At 39.1% G+C, this 14,994-nt stretch overlaps 1 protein-coding gene and 1 pseudogene across 1 annotated transcript; both read left to right on the top strand.

Moving 5' to 3' along the window:
• Window positions 1–1,214: 1,214 nt before the first annotated feature.
• LOC113316664 lies at window positions 1,215–4,466 on the top strand (annotated as a pseudogene).
• An 806-nt stretch (window positions 4,467–5,272) lies between these two features.
• Window positions 5,273–13,704, top strand: LOC113316666 (ubiquitin carboxyl-terminal hydrolase 12-like). Its single transcript, XM_026564818.1, has 3 exons — window positions 5,273–6,681; window positions 9,187–9,190; window positions 11,860–13,704. The coding sequence occupies exons 1-3, from the start codon at window positions 5,273–5,275 to the stop codon at window positions 13,702–13,704; spliced, it is 3,258 nt and encodes a 1,085-aa protein (XP_026420603.1).
• Window positions 13,705–14,994: the final 1,290 nt, after the last annotated feature.

Here is a 14,994-nt window from a genome sequence, read left to right on the forward strand (position 1 = left end):
TCGCCACTACGGCATTTATGCTATTCGCCACTGAGGCATTTTTGAAAAGATAGTCACTCATGTTAAACTAATGTGTAAGACAGGTGCTGCCAAAAAACACCACCCCTCAGATAACTACCTACCAAAAGAGGGATTCGCCAGTGCGGCATTTTTGCTATTGGGGAACCGAAAGAGCATTTCTGAACTAATGGCGACCAAATGGCCAAATGGAATGTCGGGTGTAACGTACGTTTCTACCTCATTACTACAATTATAGCTGGAACATAACAAATTAATATTTGGGTCGTGCAACCGCTAATCGTAATCGGGTTATGACGGATGATGGTTGTGCAACCGCTAATCGTAATCGGCTTATGACAGATGATGGTTGGTACTATTGGAAATGTGGCAATCGCACAACAAAATTAGTTGGAGAAGAGGGTGATCAGTGAGCGACCAAGAGTTAAGTAAAGTTGATGAACCCATACCCAGGTGTTGTTACAGAATTTCTAATGGAAATACTTCCCTTCATGCTATGGTTCGAAGTCCAAGACCCTACCAGCTCTACTATTTTTGTTGCAGTTGATAGTGAGGTAAAAGATCATCCAAGCAACAACAACAAAATCTCATAAACTAGACCTTGATCCAGCAATTTCACTCAGTTAATTGTATAAATTAGAAAAAGTGCTTTGACCGTTTCGTTTTAGAAAATAAGTTAACTACCAAGTGCAATCTCAAAATCTACACCTCCTTCAAATTTCGTTACAAACAGTGTAGTTATCTGAAACTTCTTATTGCCCGCCAGTCTCTTGCACACCATTGTGTGTGGCGGGATAAAACTCGGTAGCAGCTGTCGCTAAACATAGCATTTTCGGGCCGGACCCAAGGGATTGGGTGTAAGTCTGTGCTCTGTAAAAAGAAAGAAGAGGACAGAAGAAAAAGAAAAAAGATAAAGAGAGTCAAAGATGAGAGTGGATGATTTTATTTACCCTTGGTATGTTTCACATTAACGAAAATTTAGGCAGGCGGAATGAAAAATGGAGGGGCTATTTAGTCTTTTAAAGGATACGGAAGAAAACTTTGACCCCTTTTCTTTATGATACGCGTAAGGTAGATAAACAGTCCAAGTCTCTCTCTCCTTTCTTCGCCCTTCTTCCTCTTACCAGTTTTTAGGGTTTCCTCAACGCGCTTGTTTTTAGGGTTTTCTTAAGGCGAAAATTTATCTAATTTCAGACATGACTCTGATAACTGATCTTCCGCCGCCAACAGATAAGGAGGAGGATGTGATGTCGGTTACAGATTCAGAGTCCGTAATTGAAGTCCTCAACCTATGGAAGTCGCACCAGCAGAAGCCGTTAGTACAGATCTAATTGAGGGTGATCCGGCATCTTCTTCGAAATTTACCTGGAAGATTGGAATTTTTCTAGCCTAAACCCTAAAAGAAAACGAATTTACTCTGATGTTTTCACTGTTGGTACATATAAATGGCGTGTGCTGATGTTTCCCAGAGGAAACGGAGACAACGCAAATCACTTATCGATGTATCTTGATGTTGCGGACTCGGATAATTTTCCACATGGGTGGAGTAGATGTGGAGAGTTCAGTTTGGCGATCGTCAACCAAATCGATAACAAAGACACGGTGAGACTTCATGTGCCAGAACACCGATTTAATGCCCGATTCTCTGATACGGGTTTTCCATCGTTCATGCCTCTTAGTGTACTCTACCACCCTGGTAGAGGGTATCTCTTGAATGATACATGTATAGTTGAAGCAAAGGTTAAGCTCATCCGGGACTTCTGGAATTACGATTCTCGAAAAGAAACGGGTTATGTTGGTCTTTAGAATCAAGGAGCAACATGCTATATGAACTCTCTTCTCCAGACTCTATATCACATTCCATATTTCAGGAAGGCGGTCTACCGTATGCCAACAACTGAGAGTGATTTTGCATCAGGAGGAAGCATCCCTTTGGCTCTGCAGACGTTGTTTTATAAGCTTCAGTACAGTTTGGATAGAGTCGGAACGAAGGAGCTCACTAAATCTTTCGGATGGAATACGCATCAGTCTTTCATGCAACATGATGTGCAGGAACTTAACAGGGTTCTGTGTGAAAAGTTACAAGATAAAATGAAGGGAACTGCCGTGGAGGGTACGATACAACACTTGTTCGAAGGTCACCATATGAACTATGTTGAATGCATCAATGTGGACTACAAATCTACTAGAAAGGAGTCATTTTATGACCTTCAACTTGACATCAAAGGCTGTCAGGATGTTTATGCTTCTTTCGACAAGTATGTGGAAGTGGAGCATCTGGAAGGTGATAACAAGTATCAAGCTGATCAACAACATGGTTTACAGGATGCAAAGAAGGGTGTCCTTTTCATTGACTTCCCACCTGTTCTCCAACTCCAGCTCAAACAGTATGAATATGATTGTACCCGGGATATGATGGTAAAGATAAATGATCACTATGAATTCCCCTTGCAACTAGATCTTGACAGGGAAGATGGAAAATACTTATCTCCAGATGCTGATAAAAGTGTCCGCAATCTCTACACACTTCATGGTGTTTTAGTTCACAGTGGTGGGGGACATGGTGGACACTACTATGCTTTTATAAGACCAACACTCTCAGACCAATGGTTCAAATTCAATGATGCGCGAGTAACAAAAGAAGATGCCAAGTGGGCATTACAGGAGCAATACGGTGGCGAGGAAAGATTTTCAAATGCATATATGCTTGTGTATATACGTGAAAGTGATAAAGATGAAATTATATGTGACGTGGGTGAGAAGGACATTACTGAACACCTGAGGATTAAGTTGAAGAAAGAACAAGAAGAGAAGGAGCATAAGGAGAAGGAAGAAGCAGAGGCTCACCTGTATACTACTATAAAGGTTGCTCGAGATGAGGACCTTTTCAAACAGATTGGGAGAGATATCTATTTTGATCTTGTTGATCACGACAAAGTTTGCAGCTTTCGTATCCAGAAACAGATGCCTTTTAACCTCTTCAAGGATGAGGTTGCTAAAGAGTTTGGAGTACCAGTGCAATTTCAGCGGTTTTGGATTTGGGCAAAGCGTGTAAATCTTACTTATCGTCCTGACCGACCTTTAACAGTTCAAGAGGAGACACAATCAGTTGGACAATTGATAGAAATTTTGAAGTCGAAAAAGTCTCATAATGAGGAACTAAAGCTGTTGCTGGAAATAGGGCTTGGGCAGGAATTACATCCTATTCCTGTTCCTGATAGAACCAAAGAAGACATTCTTCTTTTTTTCAAGCTTTATGATGTTGAAAAAGAAGAAATTCGGTATATGGGGAGACTTTTTGTGAAGGGTAATGGTAAACCTTTGGAAATTCTTAAAAAGATTAATGAAATGGCAGGATTCTCTCCGGATGAAGAAATCGAACTTTATGAGGAAATAAGGATTGAGCCCACTGTTATGTGTGACCTCATAGACCAGAAGCTCACATTCCGCCGTAACCAGCTTGAAGATGGGGACATTATTTGCTTCCAGAAACCTGCTTTAGCTGATAGTATGACACCGTACAACTATCCTGATGTTTCTTCTTTTCTGAATTATGTTCTTAATCGTCAGGTTGTGCATTTCCGTTCTCTGGAGAAGCCGATGGAAGATGATTTTTTTTTGGAGCTGTCAAAGGTATCAACATATGATGATGTCACGGAAAGAGTAGCTCGCCATCTTGGTTTGGATGACCCAACAAAGATCAGACTTACCGCTCATAACTGCTTCTCTCATAAACCTAAACCACAAGCTATAAAGTACCAAGGTATTGATCACTTGTCTGAGATGTTGATTGAACACAATCGCACATCTGATATTTTGTATTTCGAAGTCTTGGACATCCCTTTACCCGAGTTGCAAGATTTCAAAACTCTGAATGTTGCATTCAGTCATTTAACAAAAATTGACACGGTCGTTCATAGTATTAGACTTCGTAAACAAAGTACCGTTGGTGACTTGATTAATGTTCTGAAGACAAAGGTCGTGCTGTCTCATCCTGATGCTGAACTTAGGTTGCTAAAACTTTTCTACCACACTTGACATTACGGGCTGAGGAGATTCCGGAGGAGGAGAAGAACATGGGTCCTCAAGATCGCTTGATTCATGTTTATCACTTCACAAATGGTGCACCTCACACTCGGCCGGTAGAGAATTTTGGTGAACCATTCCTCTTGGTCATCCATGATGGAGAGACTTTGGATGCAGTCAAATTGCGCATACAAAAGAAACTGCAGGTTCCTGATGAGGAATTCGCTAAGTGGAAGTTTGCATCTGTGTCATTGCTGAGTCGTCAGCCTGAGTACCTTAACGACTCAGATATCGTGTTGAATCATTTTCAGAAAAGAGATGTTTATGGAGCTTGGGAGCAATACCTTGGCTTGGAGCATTCTGATAGTTCCCCGGAGGCAGAAAGAGCATATGCAGCCTGTAAAAGTCTAAAAATAGGGTAAAGAAAAAGAGACAAGACGTGGTTCATTATGAGTAAGTTAATTTTCAGCTCATTTTTACTACTAGTTTAAGATGTAATTTCAAGCAGTCTTTGAGTTCTGCCTTCCTTCTGATTTTGACTCTTACAACTGTGAGTTATAATAAACTAGCATGTACTGCCGGCCTATGTACAATGACCTTCACATGCTGAGAATTAGTATCCATCTGGAACCCTCAACTGTTTCAAAACATATCCTTGGCTATTTAAATTTTTGTATAAGAAGACAAGACTAGTCAGAGACTTCCAATTACGTTGCACATCCTTCATTCTTTACTTCTTAGCCATATCCAACATCCAACCTTTAAAGTTTTATAGAGAAGAGATTATGAGGAGAAACAAAAAGGAAATAAAGCTTTTAGAAGCTTTTAAGAAAAAGTATCCACCAATAAAAACATGGATGACTGCTCTTGCTTTAGATCCACACATCACAGCAGAAGCATAAGTTGTGACCATAGAGATGCAGTGGGGCAATCTGAATGTAGTAGTACGTCAATCTTGAGTCAAATTTGGCTCAGAAATTCTTTCTTACATATTGATAAAGGTCCCTAAGCTTACAGATTCAAGTCATTGTTGCGATGCTTGTTTTTGTTCTTGGATAAACCTTTGGCAACCTGCATAATAACAGAAAAGTGATGGCTAATCTGCTACTAGATTCTTGAAGGCAAGCAGCAGGAGATCAAGAGTAGTAATCTGATAAGAGAGCTCATAGTAGAAGAGGAATACAATCTAAACCCTGCTGTAAACATTCGTCGACTTCATTCACACAGTATGTCTCAACCTATGGAAGTTGCACCAGCAGATGCCGTTGTTAGTACAGAGACAGTTGAGGATCTTGCTTCTCGTTGTGCTTTGAGATTTACCTGGAAGATTGGGAATTTTTCAAGGCTAGACACTAAAAAACATTACTCCAACGTTTTGACTGTTGGTACTAATCAATGGCGCGTGCTGATGTTTCCCAAGGGAAACAATGTAGCTCACTTATCGATGTACCTTGCTGTTGGGGATATGGAAAATTTGCCATATGGGTGGAGTAGGTTTGCACAGTTCAGTCTGGCAGTCATCAATCAAATCAATTACGAGCACACAGTGAGAAAATATTTCCAACTACACAAATTTACTGCACGAGATAGTGATTGGGGTTCTACCACTTTCATACCTCTTAGTGAACTCTACGACCCTGGTAGAGGGTATCTCGCAGATGATACTTGTATAGTTGAACTAGATGTGATCACGGATTATGATTCTCGAGAAGAAACGGATTATGTTGGCCTTAAGAATCAGGGAGCAACATGTTATTTGAACTCTCTTCTCCAGACTCTATATCATATTCCTTATTTCAGGAAGGCAGTTTACCATATGCCAACAACTGAGAATGATTTGCCATCAGAAAGCATCCCTTTGGCTCTACAGAGTTCGTTTTATAAGTTTCAGTACGGTAAAAATAGCGTTGGAACGAAGGAGCTCACTAAATCCTTCGGCTGGAATGCACACGAATACTCCTTCATGCAACATGATGTGCAGGAACTTAATAGGGTTCTGTGCGAAAAGATAGAAAATAAAATGAAGGGAACTCTTGTGGAGGGTACGATACAACAGTTGTTCGAAGGTCACTATATGAACTATACTGAATGCATCAATGTGGACTACAGATCTACTAGAAAGGAGTCATTTTATGACATTCAACTTGATGTAAAAGGCTGTAAGGATGTTTATGCATCTTTCGACAAGTATGTGGAAGTGGAGCGCCTTGAAGGTGATAACAAGTATCAAGCTGATCAGGAACATGGTTTACTAGATGCAAAGAAGGGTGTGCTTTTCACTCAATTCCCACCTGTTCTCCAACTCCAGCTAAATCGGTATGAATTTGATTTTATGCAGGACTCTATGGTAAAGATAAATGATCGGTATGAATTTCCCCTGCAACTTGATCTTGACAGGGAGGATGGAAAATACTTATCTCCAGATGCTGATAGAAGAGTTCGCAATCTTTACACACTTTATGGTGTTTTGGTTCACAGTGGTGGGGTACATGGTGGACACTACTGTGCTTTTATAAGACCAACACTCTCAGAGCAATGGTTCAAATTTGATGACGAGCGGGTAACAAAAGAAGACGTCAAGTGGGTATTAGAGGAGCAATACGGTGGGGAGGAGGAGTTTCCTCAGCCAAATCCAGAGTGTTGGCGCAATGCGGAAATGTGATGGGTTTATGGAAATGAATTTAGGAAGAGAGGTTGGTTAATTGAAAGGTGAGGCTTATATTAATATGAAAATGAAAATATTACAAGAGGCTTGTGTAGCAACTTTGGCTTACACTAGTTGTTTACAAAGAGGCACTTTGGCTCTTACTCTAAACTCTAGCTCTCACTCTTACTACTTACTCACTCACTTGAGTTGTGGATTACCACAAAGGCCAACATTTGCTTCTATTTATAATACTTCATGACCAACTACTAAGAATACTCTAGACTTGGAAATCTCTAGAGCTAATTGACCTAGATCATTCTAGAGAAAGAATTCTCTAGATACACATGATGGAAAATGTCTTAGAAGACTCTAGAATGGGCTTGCACTCTTTTTATCTTAGAAGAGTCTAGATATCTCTAGACTGGGCCTATGCATTGAGATAAGCCCATGGGAGTTATAGTTAGCTATCTAGATAATTCTAGATTTACCCATCACAATTATCAAATGTTTTTAACACCCCCTCTTAATTGTGATGTTGAGCTTATCTCTAAAATGATTGAATTTATCCACCGTGACTGCTTTTGTGAAAATGTCCGCATTTTGTTCTTGCGTCGGACAGAATTGGAGCTCGATTTCCTTGTTCTCTACTAACTCTCTGATGAAGTGATGTCGTAGCTCTATATGCTTCGTCCGTCCGTGGAACATTGGATTTTTTGTCATTGCAATTGTAGACATATTGTCACAGTAGATAGTTGTTGGTTCTTTTTGCTTTTGTTGTAGGTCGGTCATTATTCTTCTTAACCATACCGCTTCACATGCTGCACTTGTTGATGCTATGTACTCTGCTTCGGCTGACGATAATGCCACCGTGCTTTGCTTTTTAGAACTCCAAGAGATAACTTTTGTTCCCATACAGAAAACATAGCCTGATGTGCTCTTTCGGTCTTCAATAGAACCTGCCCAATCGCTATCTGTGAAGCCAATTAAATCATTATCTTTTTCTCTTGTATACTTGATGCCAAAATCCTTCGTTCCCTTGATATACCGAAGAATTCTCTTTGCGGCTGCATAGTGTAACTTGCTTGGCTCGCTCATAAACCGAGAAACAATACTGGTTGCATTGACTATGTCTGGTCTTGTATTTGTTAAGTAGATCAGTGAGCCGACTAGACTTCTGAATAAGGTTGGATCAACTTTTGTCGCTCCATCATTTTTTACCAATTTCTCATTGGTACCCATTGGAGTTGCAATTGGTTTGCAATCCATCATGTTGAACCTTTTCAGTAAGTCTTCCGCATATTTTTCTTGAGAAATGAATATTTCTTCTGGTGATTGTTTTACTTGAATCCCAAGAAAATATCGCATAAGTCCTAAGTCTGTCATCTCATATTCTTTCATCATGTCCTTCTTAAATTTTTCTGCCATGTCTTGTTTTGTGCTGGCGTAAATTAAATCATCAACATAGAGACAGACGATTAGGAAATCCGTACCTTGTTTTCTTATGTAGAGGGATGGCTCACTTGGACTCTTTTCAAATCCATTATCTCGGAAATACTTGTCGATTTTGCTGTTCCATGCACGCGGTGCTTGCTTGAGGCCATATAGTGCTTTGCGGAGACGATAAACCATGTTTTCTTTTCCTTTTCGGACATATCCTTGAGGTTGTTCAACGTACACCTCTTCCTCAAGTATTCCGTTTAAGAACGCCGACTTTACGTCCAATTGGTAGACTTTCATTTTGAGTTGAGCTGCCAAAGCTAACACCATCCGAATTGTTTCCATGCGAGCGACTGGGGAGAATGTCTCGTTGTAGTCAATTCCTGGTTGCTGGGAATATCCTTTTGCAACTAGCCTTGCTTTGTGCTTTTGAATTGACCCATCTTCATTATATTTTGTCTTGTAGACCCATTTCAGACCAATTATTTCTTTATCAACTGGCTGATTGATGAGCTCCCATGTCTTATTTTTCTCAATTACTCGCATTTCTTCGTCCATGGCGTTTCTCCATTTTTCTTCTTTCGCCGCATCCTCATATTTTTGAGGTTCTAGTGCTATAAAAGTACAATTAGATACATTATAAATATCTCTTAGGGAACGCACCTTTCTAGGTGGGGCACTTGAGTCAGATGAGCTTGGACTTTGTTGTGTTGGACTAGGAGATCTCGGGCTTGCTGGTGGAGTGTTTTCTTCTTGGTGTGACAGATATGGCTCTTCTTCGATGAGTAGTGGAGACTCGTGGTTATCTGGTTCATCATTCCAATCCCAAGCTTTGAATTCATCAAAGATAACATCTCTTGATATTACCAGTTCCTTTGTATCTGGATTTAGAAGTCTATAGGCTTTAGACTCCTCGCTATATCCGATGAATATAAGCTTTTCTCCTTTTTCATTGAACTTTTCTCTATGTTGGGATGGAATATGTGAGTATGCTACACAACCAAAAATTCTGAAAGAAGTTACCTCGGGCTTTTTCTTATGCCACGCCTCGTATGGAGTTTTGTTGTGAACCGCTTTTGTTGGAGAGAGATTAAGGATGTAGACTGCTGTGTTGACTGCTTCCGCCCAGTAGGTGTTGGGTAGCTTCCTTGCTTTTAGCATACTGCGAGCCATTTCCAAGATCGTACGATTTTTCCTTTCCGCGACACCGTTTTGTTGTGGAGTGTATCGGACAGTGAGCTCCTTTTTAATTCCATTTTCTTTGCAGTAGTTGATAAACTCTTTTGAAGTAAATTCTCCACCACGGTCTGTACGGAAAACTTTCAATTGATGGCCACTTTGCTTCTCTGCCAGCGCCTTGAATTCTAGGAATTTAGTGAATGCCTCGGACTTTTGCTCGAGAATGTACACCCACATCATTCTGGTATAATCGTCCACGAATAAGAGAAAATATCTTCTGTTGTTGAGTGAAGTTGTTCTTGTCGGACCGCAGATATCAGCGTGCACCAATTCGAGAGGCCTTCTTGCTCTCCACGATGTCTTGGTAAATGGAAGTCTGTGAAACTTCGCAAGAATACAACCTTCACATACTTTATCTCCACCGTCGATATTGGGAAGACCAATTACCATGCCTTTTGATTTTAGAACCTTTAAGGATCTGTAGTTGAGATGCCCGTATCTCAAATGCCATAGCTTTCCTTCGTCAATATGGTTGGTACTCATTGCACAATTTTCAATTGATGGCATAGATAGGGGAAAGACAAAATTTCCTGACATTTTTACTTTTGCCACCAATTGATTATTAATTTTATCGTAAATTGTGCATTCTCCGTCTTCGAAATGTAGTGAGTACCCCTTTCTTATAAGTTGTCCAACACTTAATAAATTTTGAGCTAGGCCAGGAACATAAAGAACATCAGATATGTATCGAGTTTTACCTGACCTTGTACGTACGGATATGACTCCTCTTCCTTCAACATTCTGGAACTTTCCATCTCCGAGCTTGACCGGTGGAATCTCTTGCTCCTCCAATTTTACGAAATATTCTTTGTTTCCTGTCATATGGCTGCTGCATCCGCTGTCGACGTACCATATACCTTGCGATTCTTGTTGCGAGGTGAGGCAGGAATAGAATACTTGATTCTGAGAATTGTTTTTCTCGGAATAGTTTGCTTCATTAAGCCAACAATCTTTCTCCATGTGATTTAATTTATCACACTTGGTGCACTTATACTTGCAATCTTCAGTTGCATGTCCAAAATTTTTGCAAACATTGCATCGGAGATTTGAGGAGTTATTTTTTCCGTACCTTTGATTGTTGTTTCTATAACCTCCTTTTCCTTTTCCACGTCCGCGGTAGAAATTTCTGGGTCCTTGAGTTGACGTCGACCCTTTCTCGTACTGCGAGTTGGATGATGATCCCCCTCTGGAGCTTTCTTTTCTGGCTTCTGTATTTTTCTTCTCACTGAAATTTATTTTTGATTGAAATGCCTGCTCCAATGGTTGCTCCGCGAACCTATTTATCCTTTTCTCGTGCGCCTCGAGTGAACCCATTAATTCGTGTACCGAGAGAGTCGATAAATTTTTGGACTCTTCAATGGCAGCGACGATGTGATCGAATTTGAACGGTAAGCTCCTTAAAATCTTTTCTACAACTCTTTTATTTTCTATGGTATCTCCATAACTACTAATTTGATTTACTATACCAGTAACTCTTGAAAAGAAATTCTGGATAGTTTCATTTTCTTTCATAAGTAGATTATCAAAATCTCGCCATAAGTTTTGTAGTTTAATGGAGATTACCTTTTCTGATCCTTGGAATGCTACTTTGAGAATATTCCAGGCCTCCTTCGAAGTTTTCGCCACCGAAATTCGAGGAAAAATAGTTTTGCTTACCCCTTGTTGTAGAAATAGTAGTGCTTTAGCATCCTTCTTCTTGTTTTCCTTGTACTCCTTTTTCTCTGCATCCGTCCATGACGATAGAGCTTCTGCCGACTCGGGTACCTTATAACCATCTTCTACAAAATCCCATAAGTCTTGTGAAATGAATAATGTTTTCATTTGTAAACTCCAATAATCATAACTCTCACCATCAAAAATTGGAATTAGACTTTGGGCATAATTGAAACCTTGAATACTTTGGTTAATTGCCATGGGTAGAGTTTTAGGATTACTGGGTTAGGTTTGCTCTGATACCAAATTTGTTGGCGCAATGCGGAAATGTGATGGGTTTATGGAAATGAATTTAGGAAGAGAGGTTGGTTAATTGAAAGGTGAGGCTTATATTAATATGAAAATGAAAATATTACAAGAGGCTTGTGTAGCAACTTTGGCTTACACTAGTTGTTTACAAAGAGGCACTTTGGCTCTTACTCTAAACTCTAGCTCTCACTCTTACTACTTACTCACTCACTTGAGTTGTGGATTACCACAAAGGCCAACATTTGCTTCTATTTATAATACTTCATGACCAACTACTAAGAATACTCTAGACTTGGAAATCTCTAGAGCTAATTGACCTAGATCATTCTAGAGAAAGAATTCTCTAGATACACATGATGGAAAATGTCTTAGAAGACTCTAGAATGGGCTTGCACTCTTTTTATCTTAGAAGAGTCTAGATATCTCTAGACTGGGCCTATGCATTGAGATAAGCCCATGGAAGTTATAGTTAGCTATCTAGATAATTCTAGATTTACCCATCACAATTATCAAATGTTTTTAACACGGAGTTCAATCACACGCCATTCAAATTTACAAAATATTCAAATGCATATATGCTTGTGTTTATACGTGAAAGCGATAAAGATAAAATTATGTGTGAAGTGGACGAGAAAGACATTACTGAATATCTGAGGATTAGGTTGAAGAAAGAACAAGTAGAAAAGGATCATAAGAAGAAGGAAAAAGCGGACGCTCACCTGTATACTATCATAAAGGTTGCTCGAAATGACGACCTTTTTGAACAGATTGGGAGAGATGTTTATTTTGATCTTGTTGATCAGGAAAAAGTTTCCAGTTTTCGTATCCTGAAAGAAATGCCTTTTAAGCTCTTCAAAGAGGAGGTAGCTAGAGAGTTTGGTGTATCTGTACAATTTCATCGGTTTTGGTTTTGGGTAAAGCGTCAAAATCATACTTATCGTCCATACCGCCCTTTAACGCTTCAAGAGGAGACACAATCTGTTGAGCAGATTTCAAGTAAGGCGGGTCGCAATGCAGAACTAGAGCTGTTCTTGGAAGTAGAGATTGGGTCGAAATTAGATCCCATTCCTCCTCCTTGTTATAAAACCAAAGAAGATATTCTTCTCTTTTTCAAGCTTTATGATCCTGAAAAGGAAGAAATTCGGTATGTGGGGAGACTCATCGTGAAGGGTAGTGGTAAGCCTCTGGAAATTCTTAAAAAGCTGAATGAGATGGCAGGATTCCCTTCAGATGAAGAAATACAACTTTATGAGGAAATAAGCTTTGAGCCCACTGTCATGTGTGAGCACATAGACAAGAACCTCACATTCTGTGCTAGCAAGCTCATAGATGGAGACATTATTTGCTTCCAGAAACCTGCTTCAGCTGATAGTATAAAACAATGCCGCTGTCCTGATGTTCCTTCTTTTCTGGAAGAGGTTAGTAACCGTCAGGTTGTGCATTTTCGATCTTTGGAGAAGCCGATGGAAGATGCTTTTTGTTTTGAGCTGTCAAAAGTATTAACATATGATGATGTGACAGAAAGAGTAGCTCGCCATCTTGGTTTGGATGACCCAACCAAGATCAGACTTACGGCTCATAACTGCTACTCTCAGAAACCTAATCCCCACGCTATTAAGTACAAAGGTTTTAACTACTTGTCTGAGATATTGATTCACCACAATCGGACATCTGATATTTTGTATTACGAAGTTTTGGACATCCCTTTACCCGAGTTCCAAGATTTGAAAACTCTAAAGGTTGCATTCCATCATTCAACAAAAGATGATATGGTCTTTCATAGTATTACACTTCCAAAACAAAGTACAGTTGGTGACTTGATTAATGATCTGAAGACAAAGATTGAGCTGTCTCATCCTGATGCGGAACTTAGATTGCTGGAAATTTCCTATCACAAGATTTCAAAGATTTTTCCGCTTAGTGAAAAGATTGTCAACATTAGTGATGAATACTGGACATTACGTGCAGAGGAGATTCCAGAGGAGGAGAAGAACTTGGGTCACCAGGATCACTTGATTCGTGTTTATCATTTCACGATAGGTGCATCTCAAAACCAAATGCAGGTACAGAATTTTGGGGATCCATTTGTCTTGGTCATCCATCATGGAGAGACTTTAGATGCAGTCAAATTGCGAATACAGAAGAAATTGCAGGTTTCTGATGAGGAATTCGACAAGTGGAAGTTTGCTACTTTGTCATTGCTGCATCCACCTGAATACCTTCAGGACTCGGATATAGTGTTGAGTCGTTTTCAAAGAATAGATGTTTATGGAGCCTGGCAGTACCTTGGCTTGGAGCATTCTTACCTTTGCTCGTTGTCTGATAGCTCTCCAGAAAGAGCATATGCAGCCAGTAATAATCTACGAATAGGGTAAAAAAAAGAAACAAGACATGATTCATTCTTACTAGGTAGATACTCAGTTAATTTTTAGCTAATATCATTTATTACTAAAATGTAATTTCTCAGAAAATATTCATAGCATTTTATTTATTTTTTCTATTTGCCCAATACATGAGACTAGTTGAAAAGTTTAACCGAATACACGAAGAAACCTCCATTGTCTCTACAGGACCAGATATTATTACTTTACCATTTTCGTCTCTAACTAATACTTTCTCCGTTCTTAAATAATAGGCTGGTTTTTATAAATAAAAATTTTTAAAAAATAGGTTGGTTTCCTAATTGAAAAGTCAAATGTTATTTTAATTTTGTGAGACCACTTTTCTCTTAACTTCTTTTGATGACAAGTGTCATGTGGACAATTTCACTTTATTTCTTTTACTGACAAGTGTCATGAGGACCATTTCCCATTTTCCCTTCGGTTCTTTTATTGACAAGTGTCATGAGGACCACATTAGTTCTCTTAATTTCCTTAAATTTCTCTAAAAGCAAAATCAGTCTATTAAAATAGAACGGAGGGAGTAGTTTAACGGAGGATACAATTCACCACGTATACTGTCTTTCATATTTCTCTGGGTTGGGAACAAAAAGATAAACTCCATCTTTCCGAACAGACAACTGGCAATTAAAATGGCACATACCACCATGTTTCGTACTTTCGTAGAAATCAAAGTGCCCTACATCCCAATGCCCAGCTGAGTTGTCGGACTATATCATCCAACACCAATATAGTCTCCTGTAAAAAAGGTCTCCCATAAAACTCCAGCTGTAGTCCTCCTTATAATGGACCCACTTTTCCTCAATATATCTGTCCTTTGATTTGCACTGCATCTTAATATCCATATTTTCACCCAAATCATTTATTACATGGATATGGAAGTTCTGAAACTTTGTGATGAACAATTCTGCACTGCGACCAACAAAACAATCATGAAAACAAGAACAACTTCTACGTTTAAGTTACTACCCATATTGAAAAACAAAAACTTAAGATGATTTACAAGGGATGGTTTATGCTTCTTAGTGCGGGTATATATATATATACACATATATTGGCGAAACAACACTTTTAATTTCTTTTCTATGAATAAATGCACAATATTATCTATTTCCTCTAGTAGTGTAATTAAGTTTATTTTATTTATTTGCATGTTGCGTCATTATTAATATGGGATGAATGAGATTTTGTCTGTGGAATATTCAAATATGTTTGTGGAATATCCGAAATTCCGAATGTGTTTATATCTAAGGTTCTTACAATAAT

This window comes from Papaver somniferum, chromosome 10 (genome assembly GCF_003573695.1).
Source record: "Papaver somniferum cultivar HN1 chromosome 10, ASM357369v1, whole genome shotgun sequence".
Classification (NCBI taxonomy): Eukaryota; Viridiplantae; Streptophyta; class Magnoliopsida; order Ranunculales; family Papaveraceae; genus Papaver; species Papaver somniferum.